The sequence below is a fragment of the Anopheles arabiensis genome, chromosome 3 (genome assembly GCF_016920715.1).
Source record: "Anopheles arabiensis isolate DONGOLA chromosome 3, AaraD3, whole genome shotgun sequence".
In the NCBI taxonomy this organism is placed as follows: domain Eukaryota; kingdom Metazoa; phylum Arthropoda; class Insecta; order Diptera; family Culicidae; genus Anopheles; species Anopheles arabiensis.
The window spans coordinates 86,062,161-86,086,659 of NC_053518.1; the positions used below are offsets into that span (position 1 = coordinate 86,062,161).

At 43.9% G+C, this 24,499-nt stretch overlaps 2 protein-coding genes across 10 annotated transcripts in view; one reads left to right on the top strand and one right to left on the bottom strand.

Moving 5' to 3' along the window:
* LOC120903739 (protein argonaute-2) overlaps window positions 1-17,179 on the top strand; it is a 38,290-nt gene extending 21,111 nt beyond the window's left edge. For 6 of the 9 annotated variants that reach the window (XM_040313337.1, XM_040313338.1, XM_040313339.1 and 3 more), the window contains 11 exons: window positions 3,724-3,798; window positions 5,650-6,259; window positions 6,338-6,432; window positions 6,499-6,721; window positions 8,833-9,078; window positions 9,173-9,338; window positions 9,672-10,011; window positions 10,089-10,255; window positions 10,339-10,857; window positions 10,939-11,108; window positions 11,909-17,179. In XM_040313337.1, coding sequence (XP_040169271.1) covers window positions 3,724-3,798; window positions 5,650-6,259; window positions 6,338-6,432; window positions 6,499-6,721; window positions 8,833-9,078; window positions 9,173-9,338; window positions 9,672-10,011; window positions 10,089-10,255; window positions 10,339-10,857; window positions 10,939-11,108; window positions 11,909-12,047 — 2,750 coding nt within the window. In that variant the 3' untranslated portion in view covers window positions 12,048-17,179. Of the gene's footprint in view, window positions 1-3,723; window positions 3,799-5,649; window positions 6,260-6,337; window positions 6,433-6,498; window positions 6,722-8,832; window positions 9,079-9,172; window positions 9,339-9,671; window positions 10,012-10,088; window positions 10,256-10,338; window positions 10,858-10,938; window positions 11,113-11,908 lie in introns of those variants that run through there. The other 3 variants (XM_040313341.1, XM_040313344.1, XM_040313345.1) reach the window with 3 other exon arrangements.
* Window positions 17,180-18,098: 919 nt separating this feature from the next.
* On the bottom strand, window positions 18,099-23,371 carry LOC120903742 (lipase 3-like). The gene is made up of 5 exons (XM_040313346.1): window positions 22,885-23,371; window positions 22,439-22,821; window positions 18,872-19,353; window positions 18,656-18,801; window positions 18,099-18,585 (listed from the first exon to the last, which is right to left on the bottom strand). The coding sequence occupies exons 1-5, from the start codon at window positions 23,068-23,070 to the stop codon at window positions 18,433-18,435; spliced, it is 1,350 nt and encodes a 449-aa protein (XP_040169280.1). The 5' UTR covers window positions 23,071-23,371; the 3' UTR covers window positions 18,099-18,432.
* Window positions 23,372-24,499: the final 1,128 nt, after the last annotated feature.

Consider the following 24,499-nt stretch of genomic DNA (forward strand, 5'->3'; position numbering starts at 1 on the left):
GCATTAGATCGCCCGTGGTATGAGCCAGAGTCAATCTTTGAACCGCTTTGAAGATATTTTTTTAAGTCACGAAATGCATTGTACTTCGCAGTCATATGGTTCATAGGGTCTGATCGACCAGATGGAAGCTGTGGTATTCGTAGAATATCCCTTGACCTGAGCGGGTGAAATGGTGCAGATTTAGATGAGATATGGATGATACCGGTCTCGTAGTACAGTCGTCAACTCGTACGACTTAACAACATGCCCGTCATGGGTTCAATCCCCAAATAGACCACCGCGCCGCCATACGTAGGACTGACTATCCTGCTATGGGGGGAAATCAATTAGTCACTGAAAGCCAAAGCCCGCAAGTGGGTACAGGCAGGCCTTGACCGACATCGGTTGTTGAGCCAAAGAAGAAGAAGATGGATGATACCAAACAAGAAAACAGAAAAAAGATCGAAACTAATCATCACCAATCGATTGGTTTTGTAGTTTTGAGGGTCGTCGCACCTCACTTCGGTCCCACTAAAACAAATCCAGATGTAAGTAGGGGATGACTTACGAAAAGATGAATCCATTTTTGAGGTCGTCCAAGACTTGTTTTGAATTGTTCATATCGCACGAAAACTTCTTAATCGTGTGTGAAAGTAGGTGCTTAGAATGATTTTGGGACATTTATGTGTGGAGAGACAACGGAAATGGACGTCCCACCACGTTCAAGTGTTGTAAGGATATCCACAAGCACATTAAGCACTTAGTAGGCGCAATTTGAGGTGAGAAGACCGATTGGAGGAGTCCGTCATTCAAACCAACTCCGCTCCGAGGCGAGGACGTAACTTTCGTACACCTCGAGTGTGTGTGCAAAGACATTCTAACTCCACCTCTCTTGAAAGTAATCAAGAGGTTTTGGATAGATTTGACAACGCCTCCATGGCTCAGAATATATGTAACTTCTAGTACTATCAAACCGAACGTCCCGGGCTATCTCAAGCTAGCATTTTGACCACCTCAGCTTGGGTTTGGCTAGGGGCCTGGGGCTCCGATCTGTTATGAATTTCTCTCGAATGTTGTATTTATCACTTTCTCCCCTCTGGTCTCGCCTTATCACGCTTGAATTGCAAACGCTGCAACACGCTTGGATGCCAAAAAGGTACGCTTTGGATACAAAAAACGAGCACAAAAACAAAAGGAAAGATGGCCAGTTTCACTCATAGTCAACAGGGGCTTGGCTCCCAGTTTGGGGTGTGCCCTTCGATGTTGTTGGAGTGTCTGGATGTGGCTGAAAATGGAGTAATGAATGTCAAAGGATGTAAATTGTGGTCTGGCTTGTTGTAGTTCGTGATGTTTGTCAAGTCAACAGCCAAGTCGATCTCTGTCGAAGTAATATTTGTGTTAAAAACCAATATGGTGAATTGAACCAAAGAATTGAATGAAAACTTGAATTTCCAATACTAGCCGAGCGAAGGCATTGGTTCCATTATGGTTCCATATGGTAAAGCGACGCTTACGGAGTGTTGTAAAACTGTATCATCATCAAAAAACACGTGAAGAAGTTAAACACATTTCTGATCGATTCCTCGAACATTCATGCTTAAGAGGGTGGGAGTCAAAGAGGAAGTGAAAAAGCACAACCCTCAGACCTTTTGTTTACCAAACACAGACAGACACACACACACACACACGTATGTCTTCTTTTGCGTCGATTTCTAATGTGTGCATGGTGACCATCTTTTAAAATTACGCCCCTGCGTTGGTCCCCATGGTCGTGCGTTGTAACCTAATTTTTAGTTCCCCCCCACCTCTCTCCAGTTCCCCCCGCAACAGAAGTCAACTTCTCCAGAGGCAGAGTAGGGAGGCTTGATTTAATTCCGCAAATACAAACGCAACAACCAAAAAAACATGTCCGGCGATTGTTGCCTACGCTGCTTCCCCGTTCTCCCAAAATATCAGTCCCCAAAACCCCCCCCCCCCAAAGTGCGATGTTTTCTGGCAGTAGGCGATGTTTTATTTCTTCCACAGCGCTCACACTTTCCGCCAATAGCCAATAGAGAGGTAGAAATGGCTCTTTGTTTTCATCATGCACATGTTTTGCGTTTCTAGCGATTTTCTCTCTCTTTCTCTCTCTCTCTCTCGCTGTTTTACTTTTCCCTAGTGGAATGGTTTTGTGTGTGTGTGCGTATTATGTTCAAACATTCAACGCACGGACGGTGTAGAGTTTTGTGGGTCATCGACATCTGCCAGCGGTGTGCTCGCGCTCACTTGCTGTTGCTTCTCTCGAAGATTAGGAATCTGTGAGTGTTTATGCTGGCTGTTGTGGAATGTCATGCTGTAGCAGCTAACGGAGAAGGGTATAGCAACACGTTCAGCTCTTTGGTTGGGCATTCCTTTCGCTATTTGAACACAAGGGCTTCGTCGTTAGCATCTGGAATGGAATATTTCTTTTGAGACTAAAACAACAAATAATTTTGAGGAATTTTGAAGAGCTTCTATCTCAATGAGAACTTCGTCACAACGCAATGCTATGTAGGGAAATGCGGGAGGGCAACATCATCATCGCGATCATCAGCGAAGGTCAACAGAAAGCGTGCGTGGGGGGCGTCTTCTCATCTGTTGCTCCACGTGTCGTCGTCCTCCACACACAGAGAACCTCGTTTTGTCCCACATTTCCTTCCACCGTCGTTGAGGTGTCGCACTTTTTCTCAATTTGTCCGTTAGATCAACTCTGATTGGTGTATGTGTGTTGATGTTACTCCCATTCTCTGGTATGTGTGCACATATATGTAAATAAATCTAATCTTAGGAGGCGCTGTGTTTTGTCGCATGTCGCTGGCCGTGCATGACGATGCAGAATGTGTGCGTGTGTGTGTGTTCGTGTTGCCAAGGAGGGAAAGGTGGACGCGATCACTTTTTCTTCTAATTCAATAAATGACACTTAAAACGAAGTTCTGCACTCCCCCATCCTTCACAGGCGATTATTTTATTCAATCTCAGCTTTTGTTATGCAAAATATGCGCTTTGTCGATGTCTGTTTCATACTTCATTTCGCTAACTTTCTAACACCACTTACCAAACAAGCACCTACGTACTAGATCTGTGCCGCTGTGCCTTTTGCTGCAATGTCGCCTGTATGACTCATGCGAATCTCGGAAATGGTGGAAGGTGCAGTCCAGAACAACTGCACTCGATGCAATTAGTGGCTGGATGAATAATCCCTATCCGTTTCTGACTCACCGGCTGTGACGTTGGGGGGAAGATAAAACTTCGCTCTTTGATTTTGTATTTGTAGTTTAGCCCTTGCGTACGACTATATTTCTTTAAACGACAGGCTTTTTCCAGGTAGAACGGCAGTGCGGAACAACGGATTCGGAATCATTTGTAGCATTCTCTGCGTGCGTTTTTTTTTGTAGCTAGAATTTTCCCCTTTTTGTTCAACTATGTTTCTATTTTTCTTATCTTAAGATGATTAGTTTTGATGGAGAGTTACTTTCTCTCTTCTTAACCAATCCTTTTCTTTAAGTTATCGGTTTGCTTCCTTGATTTATACATTTTTCTTTATTTTTCTACACTCTCAAATATAAAATGTTCTTTTTTTTGTTTCCGGTTTTGTCTACCAAAAAAAAAAACAAAACCACCACTCCCCCCACTGCTCCCAAAACCACCCCCCACCCCCTCAAAAAACAAAAATGCGCAAAGAAAATATCGTTTTCGTTCTCTTTTTTTTCTTCTCTTTATTTTTAGAATCACCATGGACTTCTTCGCCGCCAAGGCCTCCAAGTCCGTCTCAGTCGCAGACCAGCTTCGATACACTCTCACGTAAACTACCTGCTTTATCTTCTTGTTTCGATACATTTTCGAATACTACCTATTCATAAATTATCATCATCACATATAAACAATACAGAAGAAGCAAAGAATAAAAGGAAGAAAACGCAACGAACAGGAAAATTTAACAAACCACCCAGATGCAATTGAAAACATTGAAGAAGGAGAGCACTTAGGATGATGAGCGCGATGCCGTAATTTATGAATATGTATTTGCATTCGAAAAATCCAAAATTTACAACATCAAAATTTGCAAAAACAAAGAAAAAACAACAACACCGCAATGTGCCTTATGAAGAAAGAATGGAAAGGAAGATTGCTTCGAAAAGAACACAACAACATTTCGAATCTTTGGTTTTGGTGTGATGTGTTAATTGTTCGAACAATTCAAAGCAGGATGTTTTGCTCACAAACATGTATTGGTTTTTGTGTGTATTTATTTCTTTTCAATGTTTACCATTTTATTATTTGGTAACTTTGTTGAATTGTTCTATTTTTTGTTGTTTTACTTTGCTATTTTGTTTAAGCATTTTTTGTTTAAAATGGTATTCATCGACTCTGAGACCAAGAAGAGTAAAGAAAAGTGATTTTAAATTCAATTTTAATTGTAATGTTATATTTCATTCACTCCTTAAGATTATCATATGATATTATAAAACTATTTTATTCTACTTTAATGATAGCTCCATGGCGCTAATGAGTTATGCTTTAAATATTTGTGGATGTTGTTGATGATGTTTGCTTTACATTTAATATTAATGTTAACGAATATTTATACTAAAGCAGTTGTGTAAATAAGAGTCAGCGCCTTGTGGTAATCTCTAACTTTTTTGTAAATTATTCATCTGTGACTAACTGCTTTAATACACATCATTCGAGCAAACTATCAAAAGTAATCAAACGAACGTAACTTACATAATCCAAATAAATAGAACAAAAAATACATAAAACTAGAGAAAAAGGCAAATGCTGCGATTGCTTCCATTTGCATTTGCTCATCGATGCGTTCATTACATTATTATCTTTGTTTTAAATTGCTTTTATTTTGGGCTCAATTTATGTTCAGTTCATTTTACTCCCTCCACACACAACAGACACGCTCAAACCGCGCTTGTTACAGCCTAGGAGGTTATGTTGAAATTACTAAACTTTAATCGAAATTTAAAAGAAAATATTCATTGGAGCTTAGCATACGATTTGGACAGCAAAATGTACATGAAAACATAACACCAAAAGCGTATTTAGTAACACAGCCAGAATGTGTATTAATGTGTTCTCTCTGTGTAAATAGTTTCAGGTTATAATGACAATGCTAGGGCTCTGTAATAGGGTTCGTTTTGTAGCTCTGCGTAGGGTAGCGTGTTTCACTGTAGGTGTCCCGACAGCAATTAAGAATGGGAGCGCAGCACTTTCGCTCCCACGTTTTTGTTTGCCCACCACATGGTCCACGTCGGTTTTGCACACGAAATGTGTGTGTGCGTGTGTGTGTGCAATGATGTACCAAGCAGGTGTGGAGTCTGATACTCTTCGCTTGTTCTCTGCAGGGACAAAACAACATCATTTTCGTATGCTCACCCTCTGCAGCACTCATGTTAATGCCTATTTTCTCGTTTATTTTTCCCTTCTTTTCATTCCCCTCATCGAACAACAACACAACTATCAACTGTTTACAATCTTTGGTTTGTGTTTCGATCCGATTAAAATCATGCTGAAATTCAAATCTATTTATACAATGTTCAACGATCGACTTGGATCGGTTGTGGAATTTTGTGTAAAATTTAAATTCCCCTTTTAAACCCCCTGACAAACCCTGCGACTGGATTGGATTCGACGTTCCTGCAGCACCTCCAGCTGGGGCGACGGTCAACCCGACCACGGTGGCGACGACGACGGGTACGCAGGGTGCGCAGGCACTCGGTGTCGTGCCGGCCACACCGCCGGCACCGCCGGATCTACCGGTCTTCACATGCCCGCGCCGGCCCAACCTGGGCCGGGAGGGCCGCCCGATCGTGCTGCGGGCCAACCACTTCCAGATCACGATGCCGCGCGGGTTCGTGCACCACTACGACATTAACATCCAGCCGGACAAGTGCCCGCGCAAGGTGAATCGCGAAATCATCGAAACGATGGTACACGCGTACAGCAAGATGTTCGGCGCGCTGAAGCCCGTGTTCGATGGGCGCAACAATCTGTACACGCGCGATCTGCTCCCGATCGGGAACGATCGCGTCGAGCTGGAGGTAACGCTGCCGGGCGAGGGCAAGGATCGGGTGTTCCGCGTCACGATCAAGTGGGTCGCGCAGGTGTCCCTGTTCAACCTGGAGGAGGCGCTCGAGGGCCGCACCCGCCAGATACCGTACGATGCGATACTGGCGCTGGATGTGGTGATGCGCCATCTGCCCAGCATGACCTACACACCGGTTGGACGCAGCTTCTTCAGCTCGCCGGATGGGTAAGTGGAAAGGCGTCGCGAGTGGTTTCTTTCTGACCGATGTAACCATCTCTGTCTCTGTAACGTCTTTTTTTGCAGGTACTATCATCCTCTGGGCGGTGGTCGTGAGGTGTGGTTCGGTTTCCACCAGAGTGTCAGACCCTCACAGTGGAAGATGATGCTTAATATTGACGGTAAGGAACGGCTTTTCTGCTGACGAAGTGGAAAACAAATAACTACTTTTATTCTTCGCTTTGCAGTATCGGCTACCGCGTTCTACAAGGCGCAGCCGGTGATTGAGTTCATGTGCGAGGTGCTGGACATCAGAGACATCAACGAGCAGCGCAAACCGCTGACCGATTCGCAGCGCGTCAAGTTCACCAAGGAAATCAAGGGGCTCAAGATCGAAATCACCCACTGCGGTACGATGCGGCGCAAGTATCGCGTCTGCAATGTGACGCGACGACCCGCACAAATGCAATCGTAAGTTTGAACGGGCATAAAGTGGGAGATGTTTCATTTGCTATACGTTTTAGGATGTGTAATCTGTGAGTGGTTTAAAGGTACTAGAGTGCACAATTAGCAGTTCCATAGCTCAAATTGGAAGCAAGGCAACGAATAGGACAGGGACAAAAAGAAAGGAAATCGGTAATGGATGATTATAAATGGGACGGATATTCATCAAAACTGAGTACAGGGATTACTGGCATACGGGATTATGGAGCTAAAACAACTTGGGAATAGAGATGTTGGGCAAATTTGATTCAGATGAAAGAATCTCAATGAATCTTTGAAATGATTGATTGAATCTGATTCTCGGTTGGAAAGATTCACGAATCTCGAAAAATCCTATCTCCTGAATCTGAATCTGAAAAGATTCATATATCTCGAAAGATTCACGAATCTCTAGGGATCCATAACACTTCTAAGATACATGAATCTTTCGAGATTCATGACACATTGGAGATGCATGAAACTTTAGAGATTCATGAATTTTCGGAATTTTATGAATCTTTGGAGTTTCGATTTGAGATTCAAATCACTCATCGCAGAAGATTCATATAAGTGAATCTCAACGAAAGATTCATGAAACCCAACACTAAGAGATGAGTGTAGGATTTAGAATTCTGAAAGTAAATGTGGGATACACTCAGGACTTAAAGTTAATCTCAATAATTTCCCTGTTCCCTTTTATATTTTATATGATTCACTTCATGATTATGACCATTATTCACCAAAACACTCAACAACGATTCAGGGAATATAATCCCATTGTTTATACGGGTTTGATTACGTTTGCTAGTTTTATTTTAGTCCTACGTTGTGTTTTAGTGTTTAAAGTTTTAGTGAAGTTAATGAAAATATGGCTGAACAAATCCGTGGTGTTTTAAGTGTTGCGCACAAGTACGTCGAGTACTTTTCTCGAGTTCACGAAGCGTCTTTCTTCTCCTTACAAAAAAATGGTAGTGATGAGCGTCACAGCGGAATCGATCATTCCGTGCGGATCGGAACTGTATCCCTCATTGAGCTGTCAAAATATGACCCAAGCAGCAAATTCTCCTAAACAAAATGTATGATAAATTCAAATCCAAACACCCATAATGGCGGGTTGCTCGCGCTAGAGTCACGAACAGTGAAGTGAAGAGAGTTAGGTTTTGATTCGTGTCAGACTGGAATGAGTCGTTAGTCGGTGCAGCTCAAAAGAATGAGTTACCGATTCCAATCCCTATAGCCACTCTTCTACACTGAAGAAATTTACCGAAAAGAGTTTGTTATATATTTAGTCGGGGTCAAATAATAAAGACTTCTAACCTAATAGAAAAGAAACTAAGATGCATACAGTGAAAATAGCTTATGTTAAAGGAGTATTGATCATCAACAGAAACTTCAAATCTCAACAACTAGAAAAATCAATCTTGGTAAGATTACTAAGATTAAGCAAAAGCTATCTCATATCTCAGTTTTTTAAGAACTATCACATTATCTCAGTTTCCATGTACAGATTTGGAACTGGAACAAACAATTAGGAATAGGTAAAAGATTGAAAATGGGATTTATAACTCTGGATAACTATGCCTAAAATGATACAAAGACTCCTTCAAAATGAATTGAATTATAAAGCAAGTGAGTAGTGATTCCATACAGATTCCGATGAGCGTGTGAATTAAATCTCTAAAGAGTCCTAAAAACTATTAATTAAATTAAACTGTAAACGATTTAAATCCTTGCAACTACTCGTTTACTCTTGCCAACTATATGCTTGGATATCTTTTCTTCTTCTTCTTTGGGCTCAATAAACCGTTGTCGGTCACAAGGCCTTTGCTTGTAAGCACTACTGGAGAGCTCGGCGCTTTGAGTGATTTAATCATTACCATAGCAGGATACTCAGTCCTATATGTATGGGGGCACTTTCCATTCGGGGCTTGAACCCATGACGGGCATGTTGCTAAGTCGTACGAGTTGACGACTGTATCACCAGACCGGTCCAATGCCCATGCTTGGATATACCTATAAGAAAAAGAACAAATAGAGCTATAAATAGAATGTGCAAAAAATGCACAAATTTTATCACACTCTTCCCGTTTTTCGCACAGCTTCCCGTTGCAGCTAGAGAACGGCCAAACGGTCGAGTGTACGGTGGCGAAATACTTCCTCGACAAGTACAAGATGAAGCTGCGCTATCCGCACCTGCCCTGCCTGCAGGTGGGCCAGGAGCACAAACACACCTACCTGCCGCTGGAGGTGTGCAACATCGTGGCCGGCCAGCGCTGCATCAAGAAGCTGACCGACATGCAAACATCGACCATGATCAAAGCGACTGCCCGTTCGGCACCCGATCGGTAAGTGGAAGTGGTGGGCTTTGCTCCGTCCGTCACGTGCGTGCCGGTTAAGGGATCTCACTTGCTCATTCTTTTGTATTCCTTTGCATTACAGGGAGCGAGAAATCAACAATCTGGTGCGGCGAGCCGATTTCAACAACGACGCGTACGTGCAGGAGTTCGGTCTGACCATCTCGAACAACATGATGGAGGTGCGGGGCCGTGTGCTGCCCCCGCCGAAGCTACAGTACGGTGGGCGTGTTTCCAGCATGAGCGGACAAGTAAGTTATCCATGAGTGGTGTGGCACGCAATGCCCCCTCTCCAAGATCGAGCGAACGCCGAGGACACGTGTTTTGTGTCGTCGTGTTGATGGGTGGATGGGCAGCAGTGTTTGCCGTTTGCTACGATTGGTGGAACCGATTCCTCTACCCCGGACGGTTTTCCCAGGTCGAAGCAAGCAAGCGCACCGAGCCCGCATAACGAAACAGTTAGCATACACACATACACACACGCACGCACAACCAAACACTGGCCCTGATCGCGCGCGCCTCGACAGTGGCCATTCGGCCCTGGCCCGCACCCCGTAATAGGCATATTAAAATAAGTGAAAAAGTTACTCTCCGGTCCACAGAACAAGGTGAGCTTAGCATTACCAAACCAAGGGGTTTGGGATATGCGAGGCAAACAATTTTTTACCGGCGTCGAGATACGCGTGTGGGCGATCGCCTGCTTCGCGCCCCAGCGCACCGTGCGGGAGGACGCGCTGCGCAACTTTACCCAGCAGCTGCAGAAGATTTCGAACGACGCGGGCATGCCGATCATCGGGCAGCCGTGCTTCTGCAAGTACGCGACCGGGCCGGACCAGGTGGAGCCGATGTTTAGATATCTGAAGAGCACGTTCAGCCACCTGCAGCTCGTCGTGGTGGTGCTGCCCGGCAAAACGCCCGTCTACGGTAGGTTGTGAGCAGGAGTAAAAGGAGCGTTTCATTGTTTCTTAATGCAATTTTGCGTATTATTTTGTGTGTTACAGCGGAAGTAAAGCGCGTCGGCGACACGGTGCTCGGCATGGCGACGCAGTGTGTGCAGGCGAAGAACGTGAACAAAACGTCGCCCCAAACGCTGTCCAATCTCTGCCTGAAGATCAACGTGAAGCTTGGTGGAATCAACTCGATTCTGGTGCCATCGATCAGACCAAAGGTGCGTAATTCTAACCCGTCGGGAAACTGTGTAAAGAAACGTTTTTATACTTTTCTCCTTTACATCACCACCCCTAAATACAGGTATTCGACGAGCCGGTCATCTTCCTCGGCGCTGACGTGACGCACCCGCCGGCCGGCGACAACAAGAAACCGTCGATTGCGGCCGTCGTCGGCTCGATGGATGCGCATCCGTCCCGGTACGCGGCGACGGTGCGCGTCCAGCAGCACCGGCAGGAGATCATCCAGGAGCTGAGCAGCATGGTGCGCGAGCTGCTGATCATGTTCTACAAATCGACCGGCGGGTTCAAGCCGCACCGCATCATCCTCTACCGGGACGGTGTGTCCGAGGGCCAGTTCCCGCACGTGCTGCAGCACGAGCTGACGGCGATCCGCGAGGCGTGCATCAAGCTGGAGGCCGACTACAAGCCGGGCATCACGTTCATCGTGGTGCAGAAGCGGCACCACACGCGGCTGTTCTGCGCGGACAAGAAGGAGCAGAGCGGCAAATCGGGCAACATTCCAGCCGGCACGACCGTGGACGTGGGCATTACGCATCCGACCGAGTTTGACTTCTACCTGTGCAGCCACCAGGGCATTCAGGTAGGTGTTGCTTTGAATGTTTTGTCGTTTACGTGCAGATAAGTATGATTTATGTTGCAATTTTTGTATGCATCGCTGCAGGGTACGAGTCGCCCGTCCCACTACCACGTGCTCTGGGACGACAATCACTTCGAGTCGGACGAGCTGCAGTGCCTAACGTATCAGCTGTGCCACACGTACGTCCGGTGTACCCGATCCGTTTCCATTCCAGCTCCTGCCTACTACGCACATTTGGTCGCATTTAGGGCGAGGTAAGACGCCACACACACACACCAGTGTCTAGATTAGTGATTGGAAAAATGAAGATTTCGTCAGATTCGATTCCGGCTAGCTCCGAAGTTTTCTGGAATCGGCTCTGGATTTGTTTACGGAATCGGCTCCGGAATTGGTTCCGGAATCGGTGCCGGAATCGGATTCGGAATCGGTTCCGGAATCGGATTCGGAATCGGAATCGGTTCCGGAATCGGATTCGGAATCAGAATCGGTTCCGGAATCGGATTCGGAATCAGAATCTTTTCTGCTATCGGAATTGACTCCAAAATCAGAATTAGCTTCGAAACGGAGTCGGTTTCGGCATCTCCATAAGAATAGGCATTTGGGTCCAATGATGTTAAGTATTGATAACCGCAAAAAAATATTTGTAAACGATCCATTCTCATGGAGATTCCCGGACAGCTTTCGCTTCTAAAACTTCTTATTTCAATTCAACAATTAATTCTCATTCCGGAGCTAATTCCTTTGATGGAGTTCATCCTAAGTCCGTTACCGGAGCAAACTGTGATTTCCAGGCCGATTCCGTATCTGGGACCGATTTTGATTCCAGAGCAGATTCTAATCCTGGAGATGAATTTGGAATCGGCTCCGGAGCCAACTCCCAAATCGGCTCCTGAATCGGCTCCAGAATCAGAATCGGTTACAGCATCGGAATCGGCTCCGGAATTGATTCTGAACTGGGAATCGGAATCCGATTTCGAGCTCCCACCACTAATCTAGATTTAACTACTTCGCTTTGGATGGACCGGTTTGTTAATCCATTAAATTCTGCCCACAGGTACCACTTGGTCGAGAAGGAGCACGATTCGGGCGAAGGATCGCACCAGAGCGGTTGCTCCGAGGACAGAACGCCGGGCGCGATGGCCCGCGCCATTACCGTGCACGCCGACACCAAAAAGGTTATGTACTTTGCCTAAATGCTGGGCAAAGGCTTCATCGGACGACACACGCACACGTACACACGCAGTTTCAGTTTGGCCGTCGTCGCCGTCCGAGCTGCTGCTGCAGTGTGCAGAGGAGAAGAAGAGGAAGGAGGATATGCATCCAGAAGTCACTAAAAAAAAAACAAAAAAGGAGTACCGAATCGAACGGCGCCAGCTTGCTCTGTTGGTGGTGATGATCCAGCAGCAGCATCATCAACAATCAACATCGGCAGCAACAGCAGCAACCGAAGCGGTTTTAATCGTAAATCAAATTCAATCAATCACTATGCTATCGAGATCTCTCACCCGTTTGTCAGGTGTAATGCAAAACCCACTGATGCTTTAATTTTGTACCCCGGATGATGATTTCGGATGATGTTGGCAAGCTTTTATGCGCAAAACCCCCCCGAACACCATGCGGGCGCGTAGTTTGCAATGCTCTGCAGTACCAATATTGAGCGGAAGCAATCGCACGAGATACTGTAATGTGTAGGGGGGAGTGTAGGGTAACGGATTGTGCAATCGTGCAGTTATCACCTCATTGCATCACCACTACCCAGCGAGATAAGTGTGTTCTAGCAAAGCGCAAGAGAGGTGTAGTAGAGTAGAGAGAACAGTCTCGTCTTTTGCAACAGATCGTTGCATGTTATCGTGTGTTTTTAAATGTTTAACGTGTCCTTATATTATTTCATAGCGTATATGCAAACCTTTAGTTTGTAACACGATTCGCTTCCTTACGAGCTCTTACCAGTAGCAGATGCTGATGATGATGTTGTTGGTGTTTGCGTGTGTTTATGTACGTAGGAAACAAACCCCAGATTCAGTTGGGTTTGCAGTGAGCTTTACGTTTTTACGTTTCCTTTTCTTTGACATCGTGCAACAACCAATACAAACAACACACTATCAATAGACTCTTGTTGATACACAAAAACACACACACATACACTTTACGGTACAATCAGTGCCCCAATCACGTTCAACACCGCAAGAACGCGCGGTGGGGGAAGGCGACCACCATCATCAGTGAGACAAATGATGTGAAACACGTTGTATTTAGTCGATAATAGTTTAGTACAATTGTGAAAATACAAGGGATTTTTTTTACGTCTTAACATCGACTGTCACACGGCTACCAATTATGAATTTGCTCGTTGTGCGGCTTCGGCGGCTCTGAACCCCCGAAATGCTCGGGTGGAGGGATCAAAACGAGTTAAGTTTTGAGTTCGTCAAATAAGCTGCTTTTTTTACTATTGGTTAAATTTACTGGAAGCAAATATCCAATATATTATGACAGCATTAGTGTAGAATGAGTACAGAAAGAGAGATGGAGGAGATGTAGGTGAATAAGGTTTCTTTCTTTCTTTTGTTAGCAGTATATGTGGAAGAGAAGCAAGCTTTCCATGTATAATTCATTAAATGATAATTTCCCACTGCTCAAATGCAAACCAATTTGCAACTACAACGCCATCCGTTCGGCAATAACACGCTGCTGGTGGTTTAAGTTTCCTCTACGAGATCTCCCGCCCCTTCGGCGTTTGGAACAGAACAGTCTCTACCACCGCCTCCATGAGCCCAGCCCAAGGGGTTGATGAATCATTTCGCCTCTAGAGTTATTAGTAGATACACGCGCTTTTATACACTAGCACAAGCTCTCAGTACTACTACTACTACTACTACTACTTACCAGTAAGCTTCCTCCGCTCTCAGCACACACACACGCCAGCGCTGTAAAAATAGTCAAAAAGGTTTGCTCGTTTCGTGTGCTTACTAAGCGCCATTTTGAATAGATTTGATCTAAAGCGTAGCGAGCAAAAGCTCTCGATGTGTTGTGTGGTGTGGTTTTTGGTTGTTGTCTCATGCGAAACATGCACCTCAACACGAGTGCCGGGATTTAGACAGACAGTTTAATAACACTCAATACACCCAAACACAATCAATTCTTCAACTTGTTGTAAATAAGTGTAAGGAAAACAAAATCTCGTCTGCCGCGGGAAAGAGCATCGAATATGCAGGGGGGAAAGGGGACCCCCCCCCTTTGAATGCGCCAACGAAACATCATCATCCAAACTTAAGCGGAAAAAAACTAAAGCTCTTCGGTACGGTCACTAACGAATGGTCAAATCATAGATTCTTAAGACGTAAGACGATAAGAGGGAACTCAGCATGAAAAAAAAACATGAATAATGCTTCATCAGACCCCCCGCAGTGGTTTCGTGGGGGAGGGGTAGCACTACCGGAAAGGTGTAAAATATTTAACACAATGTAAACACAATTCTTTTTACAAACTCTGATCAACACAACACTAAGCTATAGAGAGCCCCCCACACAAAACGTGGTTATGTAGATGAATTTGTAGTCAAATCCAATCAAACCCCTCTCAATGTATGGAGGCTTTTATCAATGCAAAATGTGTCAAAACTGTATGTATGTCACGGGCGGGAGTAAGAAAAGAACGGACAAAGGAACGGCGACAGCTACACAATTTAGGGTTTGTTAGGGACAGCAGCGAGCCAGGTTCAAGATGTGTTCTGTTCCGTATGCATGTATGTGATGGTGTGTGTATGTGTGGAGGATGGTGCGCAGCTGTAGTTTGCAAATTCGGCTGCTACACTTAATCGTATGATACTTATAAGAGGTGCAAAGCGCTTGCAGCACGCGAACGATACACAAAACCCCCTCACTTCGCCCCTTTCCCAAAAACAACCGAATCTTACCATTGAGCCCGAATGAACAACCCACCCAGAGCGGATAGAATGCTCACTAAGAAAACAACCACGCAACAATAATCAGATCGGATCCAATACCCAGGCGCCAGTGCCCTTTTAAAAGCCACACCCGCCCCCCATTACGCATTTGTTTAGTTTTGCCTGTGCAGTAGTAGCATCAGATTGTATTGTCGATTCGCACGAAGGTTTCAGTAAACGTATGATGATGAGGATGGGAACTAACCTGGCAAAAAATGGGAAGTAAGCTTTACTCGCTCGCTCGAACCTCCTGCGCACTAGCGTGTTTAAACATACATTTGTAGCTCCCTTCCTTCATACACATTAGCAGCAGGCAACATCAGTCCGTGCTAGTGTGCGGTCTTTATATATTAGCTCTATATGTACGTACACTTATATATTTTGCTCGCTTCACTCGGAAAGCATCTCTAAAGTGGGGTAGGATTTAATGTTGACAAACAAGGAGAAAGAGTCTAGTAGCGTGAATGGAAAACAAAACAGATAATGAGCATGATGGATTTTAAAATTGTGGAGTGTTTGTTTCGGTACCGAACTGTGTGGACTGGGGCTTCCTTTTTTTTATTTAACACACCAACGCAAAGCCACCAACCAAACCAGTTCACGCACACACACAGCAGTTCGTGGGTAAAATTCAGTTACTGATTCATAGCAGCATCACCCATTTCGCGTATAAGCAAGAGAGGAATGATTCTAATGTGAAGTAGAGTTGGACATCGCGTGAATATCGCAATAAGAAGCATGATCATCAGATGAATTGCGTGCGGGCAAAATGACTAGACGGAAGTATTTAGGTCAGCAGCATCTCGATAAAAGCAGCAGCAGCAGCACGCATTCGTCGAAACATAGAGTTATAACAAACAAACAAAAAAACACACAAGCGAGACACATACATATACATATATTAGTACGGCGGTCCATGTGCCACCAGTAAGCTGAAACTTCAGACCGGGAATTAGATTGTAAGGATCGTAACAAATAATATGAAAAAAAGGTATATTATACATACATTAATTGTAAATGATTAAATCTTAAATGGCGGTCACCAAATTGCTAATTTTTCTCAAAACGCGATCGCTCGCGGCGGCGGACGTGTGTTTTGGACGCACACTTCACGAGAGACGAGAGGACATTACATGGCTTGAAACATTACCCCCATCATCATATCGTTCGCGTATTGCAGGGAGAGAGAGAGAGGGGTGATATCGAACGGTTAGAAGGACTCCATCAATAGATTAGAACTGTGTTTTCCGTTTTGTTTGTTTCTAATTTATAAAGCAAACAGACGAAAAAAAACTCTACCGCAACTGAGAAAGGTTTCTCCAACAAAAAAACAAACCCAATAAAACACTGACAAATACACCACAAGCGGTTAGGAGATTTTGATTTTGCAAGGCCTTTTGCAAGGGCTGACACAGGGACGAGTTGCTAAATATGTTTTTAGCTGTAATTTCGAACTGCGCTTGAGCACAAAACGTGCGGCCAGCACATGAGCAGTCCCGTAACATTTCATCTTCATGATGGAAGGCACGAGAAGTTTAAAATCTCCCCTTCATTTTGAATCATAAACTTTAACCGACCGATGGTCAATTCTAATCTCTCTGTCTAATGATCCAAATCACAAAACATAAGCGAAAACAAAAAGAATAAAGAGTGAGAGTGAATGACCAAAAAGAAGAAAAGCACACAAACACACCCCCACACAGAACAAAAGAGTGGAAACAACTTTTTAGCAAATTTGAATGTGAAAAGCAGCGTTTTGTTTAACAATTGGGCTAAAATGAATGAAAAAGAGTACGTAACGGTGAGTGATGATAGCACATAACACGCAATGCAACCAACACACAACACAGTGACCAAACACACAAAAAAAAAAACGTACGCGACATGTTTTCTTTTAAAAGAAAAAAAAACAAACAAAACAAAGAAAGTGGAAAAAGAACCGCAAGACAAGTGAAAAGAAACAAATAACTATATTCAACTTATACAAGGGATTTATAACATATTAAGGTAGTCAAAAAGAAGAAGAAAAACGGAGAGGAAAGAGGAAGTGAAGAAGAAGCAAACACCTTTGCAAAAATCGAACATTAAAGTATGAAAACAATGATCCATTAACAGGCAAAATTGTATTTTAGATAACAAAAGCAACTAAAATAATGAAAAAAACAGAGAGACATGTGTTTAAGTGGCAAGATAAAGCTAAACAAGAAGTAAAAAAACAAAAAAACTAGCAAGTAAGACGAAACAAAGCAAAGCATAAACTTTAAAGTGTAAAGGGAAAGAAGAAGGAAGGAACACAAAACATACATTAAACATGTGAGAAAGTAAGAGAAAACAAATTGTCAAAGCACACATTCAAAAAAAAAAAAGAAAGAGACATCGTCACGTAGAGAAAAAAAAGAAAGAGAGACACAAACAAGCAAACGAAACACAAACACAAGGAAAACGAAACGTCATTGAATGAGGTGATCATACCAAAACACTTTAATATACAACAGCAACAAAAAAAATGATTCCAAAAGAAGAGACATTAAAGAAACAAACAAAAGAAAGTGAAATTAGACAATGAAAAACGGAAAGGAAGAAAAGCACAGACACAAACACACACACACACAACTACAATTGCAAAAGAAAGGAAAGAAGCAAAACACTTTAAAAAAAGAAGAAAACGAGCAGGATTAGCTTTATATACGGCGGAGGGGTGGGGGTTGGTTTTTTGTTGTTGTTTTTGTATTTTCTTTTTTTTCATCCCGTTTGACCTCTCGTTATGCGCCCCACCCACCCCCTACACCGACCCGACCCGAATGACACAAAGGGCAAGATCAAACGTGCGTAACAGCAGCAGCTTTGCGTGTGTGTGTGTTTGTGCGGAAAGAGAGGAGAGCAGCACGACGTACGTCTGTGTCCCGCGCAAGCGCGTCTCTTCCTTCCGTTTGTTCGTTCGTTCTGTTAGTTTTGGATTTAATTTAATTAATTTAATACCGCAATTTATTGTAGCAGTTAGTATTGACCTTAACGTTCGCCCAATATATCGAAACCCGATACCTTAAAGAAGATGAGCGCCACAGAAGAGAGAATGGGAGAGCGCGCGCAGATGCCTTTTTAATTTATTGCACGCAGTAATCGCAGTAGGCAGGCAGATAGGCGCAGATGCGCGTGCGTTTGGCATCGTGTTTGCGTAATGCGCGCGGGCATCTCTTCGCCGACCTGAGTGGCAAACCTTCGAATGCATTAGTTTTTTATTTTAGTGAGACGGTTTAATCTTTCTTTATCTTCCCCCTTTTTCCGAGGGTTTTTTTCTTTCTTTCTTTATTGTGCCCACTCTCCCGCTCCCCCGCACGATTGCTCAAACAAACAAAGCACGAGAGCGTGTGGATCGTTAGGGTCGTTAATTATAATTTTTCAGTTAAAGCGATACCCCGAGCGGCGCTCGATTGTGTGTTGCCTTACAAATCCGTTTTTGCCCCGTTTTGCGCGTATTTTAGAAAGAGAGAGAGAGGAAGAGAGGAAGAGGGAGAGAAAGAGAACAAAAGGGGAGAGTTGTAAAAGCCACAATAAAGAATTATATTAACTGTAACACAAGCACGTGTGTTGGTGCAAAACGATGACAAAGCTTTGGTTCCTCTGGTAGATTGCTCTTAAGCTTTCGAGTGTTGATTAAAGATTTCTATGATCTTCCTGTTGACGCGCGCGTAAAGACGATCCGAGTACACAAAACCGATGTGGTTGAGGTCGGGTATTTCGAGAAAGTTTTTCACATTTCGCAGCTCGTCCTTCAACCGCAGCGCATCCTGTTGGAGGGAAAAAAGGTGTATTAGAATGGCAAGGAAGCTGCTTTTTCCCTCCCATTTAACGGTAAACCTTTGCGGAGGTGATGAAATCCTTCGTGCCGTGAAACAGCGAAACGGGAAGCAACACACGCGACAGATTGTACTCCGGTGGCTTCGCTTGGCCGTACTTTTGCGTGTTGAGCATGTAGTTGCGATAGTCAAACTGTTGGAATTTCTCTAAAAGATAGAAGGAAAGACTCATCATTAATGTGAGCTCTCTACTACCCCACAACACTTCCCGCTTTACTCGTTTGCATAAGCTGCCCGATGTGGATAAGCTGACGCGTTGACACACTCGTCAGCAGATCGTCCACCATGGTCGGCAACAGATTGCGCGATCGGTCCACCGTCGAGCCGAAGAAACCGCGCAACATTTCCACGCACAGCTCGTTCATGTCGCTCGAGCACACGATCCCACTCATCAGCCGCACAATGTCGGGCGTCGGCTTTAGCTCGTGGATGTTGAGCGCCTTCAGGGTGGAGTACAGCTTGTCCGTCAGTTCGGCCGCCCGCCGTACGACGCGGTTGTCCGTGGTGCCAAGGTAACCGAACGTGGCCAGACCGATGGCGTGATGGATCTTGCGGTTGTAGCGCGGTTTGGCGGAGAGCAACGCGAACAGATTCGTCATGCCCTGGTTGTGGCCGACGTAGTAGAGCTTCGGTGCGTTCGTTTCCCGCAGGATGTAGTCGATGATGGCGGGCAGATCGATCGTGCCGATCTCGTGGAAGCTTCCAAGGGGTGAAATTGAGAGAGAGAGACAAAGGCATTATTTTAAGACACTCTACACTAACTTTTTTCTATCATTCGAAAATTGATGTTTAAAACCCCAAACTTTCTTTAGATGTCCGAGTTCTTAATCACCTTTAAAATCTCTTCACCGATAATTCCACAGAATTGTAGAATTTCTTCAGAATAAATTATAGTAGCCCAAACCAGGACAAAAAGGAAACCAAATCCCATCCTTTGTGGCGGATATAAAACGCTATTTATCTAGCAGCGCGTATGAAATATGGCCCCCGCCGACACGTTGCAAAAATGTCCACCAATAATCCTCCGCCTCTGCTTTTCAGGTTTTTGGGGCAGCAGACGAGACTTTCGTGTTGCGTCGTTTTTAGAGTCGACGGGAGGGCGACATCTTTATCGCGTCGATGTCGCCTGTCTGGCGCCAATTTAAACGAAGCGCTGCTTTATCGTGTGCGGGGGGAAATGTGTTTTGGTACAAGCGTGGTTGTGTCGGAATGTGTCCCCCCGTTGGATTCCGTTTTTAATTCCGAGCTACATTACATTACACTCCCAAGCGCGCTGTGCTTGGTGTGTTTCGGGGTGGCGATTATGGTGGGGCCGTCTGAATTTTATCGAATGGCTATCGTAAACAGTCATCTGAAGGCGGTAGAAATGTTTAACGCTTTCCCTGGGATTAGTAGGAGCTTATTGTAGTTATCGTAATGATATATTCATAGCTCGGTTTGGGAACGAAATGCAAAATTTGGGCTGGTAAATTATGGGCCACATTAATTCAAGGCAGGTTTTGGGGAGGGCACTTTAGAAACAGTTTGGTTGGGATTTGTTACACCGATAGAAATGTTAAGCTGTCGCTTTGCAAATGAAAGAAAGTTATTTGCAGTTTTGGATTTCTGAATCAAACTGGCCACAGAATACTTGCGGAAGGTCCCGTAAATAGCGTATAGTCAGCATCACTGGTTATGTTTCATGCAGAGTCCCTTACCCCAATTTTCTTACTTTTTTTTTTACAAAAATCCGAACCATAATCAACTGTGCTACTTTCTAGCTAACTATCGATTTTCATACCTAAGATCGGTTAAACCATGGAATTACTTAAGAAATAGGAGGAATTTAAGGCTTCAACCTAATCATTAGTGCACTTTTTTCCAGGAAATTTAAGAAAGTGCTTGAAGAATTCAATTTCTGATTTAATAAATTATCTCCTAAGCAAAAGAAAATATGTAAGTTCAGAAAGACGGCCTAATAATGTCCGAAACGATACAATGGAAATGAACAACGAAAGTTTTTAAAACTGAATCTGTCTATTTCATTAAACCACTCATGAAATGTGCTAATTTGCATCGAAATTCTTGACAACTTCCTGACTGTCGAGGATTAGGGAAATTGCAGTATGCACGTTTTAACAGTAAAGAAATTGTAACAGTGACCCGGTAAGTTCGACAACTGCGAAAAAAAATGACTAGAAAAATGAGTCAATAGTAGAACATTAATGCATGTATTAGCTTCTAAAAAATATGAAATAAATAATGTATCAGACACTATACAGGGGTTTTCAGGGGTTCTCATAATATTGGGACTCTTGGTTCACTCTTTCTTCCGGGAAATTGACTCTTTAACACCGTTTTTGAACAAATACAATAGGAATATCTAATGTGATTGTCAAAAATAGTGCTAAAGAGTAAAATTCCTATTACTTAAAGCTCAGAGGCAAGAAAGTGTAAGAAGAAGTAAACCTTAGAAGTGTCTCAAAACTATGAAAACCCTTTGAAAAACCCTTGTAACGCTGAATAATTTGATGTGTTCTTAGTATTCATCTTCCCTAAACAAGCAGTAACGGAATGACACGAGTGGAGGCTCTAAGCGTTCACACGAATGTATTCATTTCTGGAGTGTCGAGCGAGAAGTTTTAGTTGTAGAATTCGTAAAACGGAGAAAGATTGCGAAGCAAATTTACTTGTGAGTGGGTGGGTTCGCTTTTTCGCTTAATCCCTTCTTGCTAACAAGATTCAATTAATTGTAAAATATTGTTCTAATTTCTATTTTTCAATTTCGACAGCTTAATTGTTGAACTAAAGAAGTACGTTTATTAAAATAGTAAGACCTATTTTTTTCCAATCTGTCAAAGGATGTGAAAGCCAAGATCGTTTCAAAATTAAGGATAGTTTGGGCACTAAAGCAGTATTGGAGCTACGTTTGATCCAACCTTAATGCAGATCTACAAAATATTAAAAAAAGTGTATTTTACCTCAACAATTTCAGCCTTTACCTGTAGCCTGTAATTCCATAGTTACTTTATTGCTTTCCCAAATTGTATTGGATTTGCCCACCAAATCTATTCCTTGTTTCGCACATGATTTTGAATTCGAATGAAGGAGTTCCCATTATTTATTGGATTTGTGTTAGCATTTTTTCAATAACAAATTACATACATTTTTGAGAAAACGCTCAATGAGGCGAACATTTTTGAAAATCGTCAAAAAATCCTTAGAAAACAACTAAAACAACAAGATAATAAAAATACATTTAAAAAAAATTTATATCTGTTATGTTCGCTTTGATCTACGACAAACCTCGGTGCCGATCTGGATCCGCTCTAAAAGATTAAATGTTTCCAATAAGAATGAATAAACCATACCTACCGTTGCTCACGGTAGGCCATCTAAACCACCTTTTGTTGTGAAAAACTACCCCAAAAACCTCCATAAATTAATGCAACCACACCACACTTATTTACACACCCATGTTCGAGAACACGTCCAACGACAATCTAAACAATCTTGATAAACACCACCGTATCGACAGCAATCGAAAACCTGCGTCCCATTTGCGTGGCCAATTGCTTGGAAAGAAAGCAATTAAACACGATGATTTGTTGTGTCCACCGACTCCACCCGAACGGGTGTTTCGGTTGCTTCCGGTCAATATCAGTGTCGACACCAAATTTTCCGCACAGTTAACTGCTCGCTGTTTTCAAATCGCTTTAACGATTACCTTTTCCCCCCACCCCATCTGAATGATATATGCTTTTACCCCACCAGCACCACAACCAACATTACATTGAAAACTCACCTGAAATCCCAAAACTCACTATCGGCTACGCTTAGCTTGATGTTTTTGCGCGAAAACCGGGAACCGCGCACATTCGCCAGCCACACATCGTAGCCAGCATCGGCCAGCACAAACGCCAGCCCATTTTCCGGCCCAGTAACGACAAAGTCGGCCGCCGTGGAGAAAAGCCCAGGCATGAGCAGTACCGTGCCGCGGAAGGTTTTCGCCGGACCGAAGCGCAGCAAACCATCGGGGTCGTCCGCCAGCTTTGGGTCGGTGCTCCGTTCCCCGCTCGCTGGGTACTGCATCGGGTCGGGAATGCGATGTAGCTTCAGGATGTAGCCATCGGTGGTGGTGAGGACGTGCTTCTCGATCGGATATTCAGCTCCTTCGATGAGTTCGATCTTGGGGCGGGATAAGTGCGGTTTAGGGGGAGAATCTTGGAGTGGAAGTAAAGCCACACTTACCACTAGATCCCGCTCGTACTCGATCGGTGGCCTTCTCCAAACGGTGGCCGGCGTCGTGGTAGTTGCATCCAGCTCCACCTTGTTGTGCGTCCCATTGAAGGAGTTCGAAGAGACACACTGTTGGACTAGTAAGGGCATCAAAAGGAACCACCTAACAACCGTTGCTAGCATCTTGACGGTGGGCATGCTATCCCCACACACAAATCACAACACACTAAACAATCACACCCAGTAGGCCAGACAGAGTCATCAACCTCTCTCACAAGCACCGCAGAAGGGATTGAGGAATATGACGTCGCTTGATGTATTATTTGCTTGAAAGAATGCTTCCAATCTGTGGTTCCAGAACTTACTGATCCAACTGAAACCAGACGGTGTGTTATCTGTTTTTTAGTTCCAAAACAGTGAGCAGCTTAATTAGCATTTCCGTTGTGTCGTTGTGTTGCTGCTGCTGCTGCTGCTGATGAGGGCCCAGCTGGTGAATCTCTCTTCCCGGAGCACTCCGCCAACGGGGTGAGTACAAACGTTTAGTTAAAATTGGACCTTGGGGACTATTATAATGTATGGATTTACTTGTCGTGTCGGTCGTCGGTGGTGACTTGCTTGGCTGTTGCTGCTGTTGTTCTTGTTGTTGTGGTGTTCGGGTTAAACGGTCACTGAATAAGTAATCGTCGTTGGGTTGGCTTTTGGGAGGGGATGAGTCGCTGTGGTTTTAGGCCGTGTTACTGATTTTAATATTTAATTTCCAGAGAACAGACTCTCAAAGGGATGCTGAATATAAAACATCCCTCTTAACCAGTGGCTTAATCCAGTTGTAAGCTACAAAAGCCTAGTTTTTACTGCACTGCAAAGGATTATTTACATTTATTTCTTCTTTTAATGCCTATTTCCCTTTGTCTGTTGGCTACTCCGTCCTCCGGATACATCTGTCGGAAGCACGTGTGTTGTTGTTTTGAACAAAAGTCAGTGAAGAATTGCTATCACTTGCAGCTTTTTAGTGGATGCCTAGTTGCCACTAGAACACCGCAGATTTGCTGCAAGTTTCGCCCAGCTCCCTTTACTTGTTGACCTCCCCAAAACACCAATCCCTCCTTCTGAAACGTCCCACGTCATGTTTGATGTAATGTTTGGCAAAAAGTTTACAAGCACTTCCAATCCTCCAGGATGTGTTGGGAATGGAAGGTTCGAGGGAGTTCCCTACTTCCGCTTCATGGTGAAACATTAATTTCGAACCATCATCATCGTCAGTGCAAGTGAAAACACACACAAAAAAACTACCAACAAAAAGCAGTAAAGTTGCAACATTGCTGCACACCAACTTTTTTAAACCCATTCCCCTCCCCGGGACCACATGGTCGCAGGTCGCAGTTGCGTTTTGCCGCTCGAACCGAGCAGTTTGAAGTGTTGGAGTTTTTTTCGTTGGGTGTTTTTTTCTAGTTTCTGATTGTGTGTGTGTACGCTGGTTGCAGCTTTTCAGGATGGGAAGTTTTGCAAGTGCAATCGTTTTCGTGTGCGTTTTTTTTGCCTTGCTTTTGTTGGTATCGTTGTGAAGGAAGGAGAGAATTGTTTTACTAGCTCTAGAGCCGAGCGGAGCATGAAAGTATGATTTCCCTGG

What these genes read in the sequence shown, in the direction of transcription:
- LOC120903742 (XM_040313346.1), bottom strand. Translation starts at nt 23,070, where the DNA reads ATGCCCACCGTCAAGATGCTAGCAACGGTTGTTAGGTGGTTCCTTTTG. An exon ending in AGTACGAGCGGGATCTAGTG is followed by an intron (nt 22,822 to 22,884) that starts GTAAGTGTGGCT and finishes TCCCGCCCCAAG; the next exon opens with ATCGAACTCATCGAAGGAGC. An exon ending in ATTTCATCACCTCCGCAAAG is followed by an intron (nt 18,586 to 18,655) that starts GTTTACCGTTAA and finishes TCCCTCCAACAG; the next exon opens with GATGCGCTGCGGTTGAAGGA.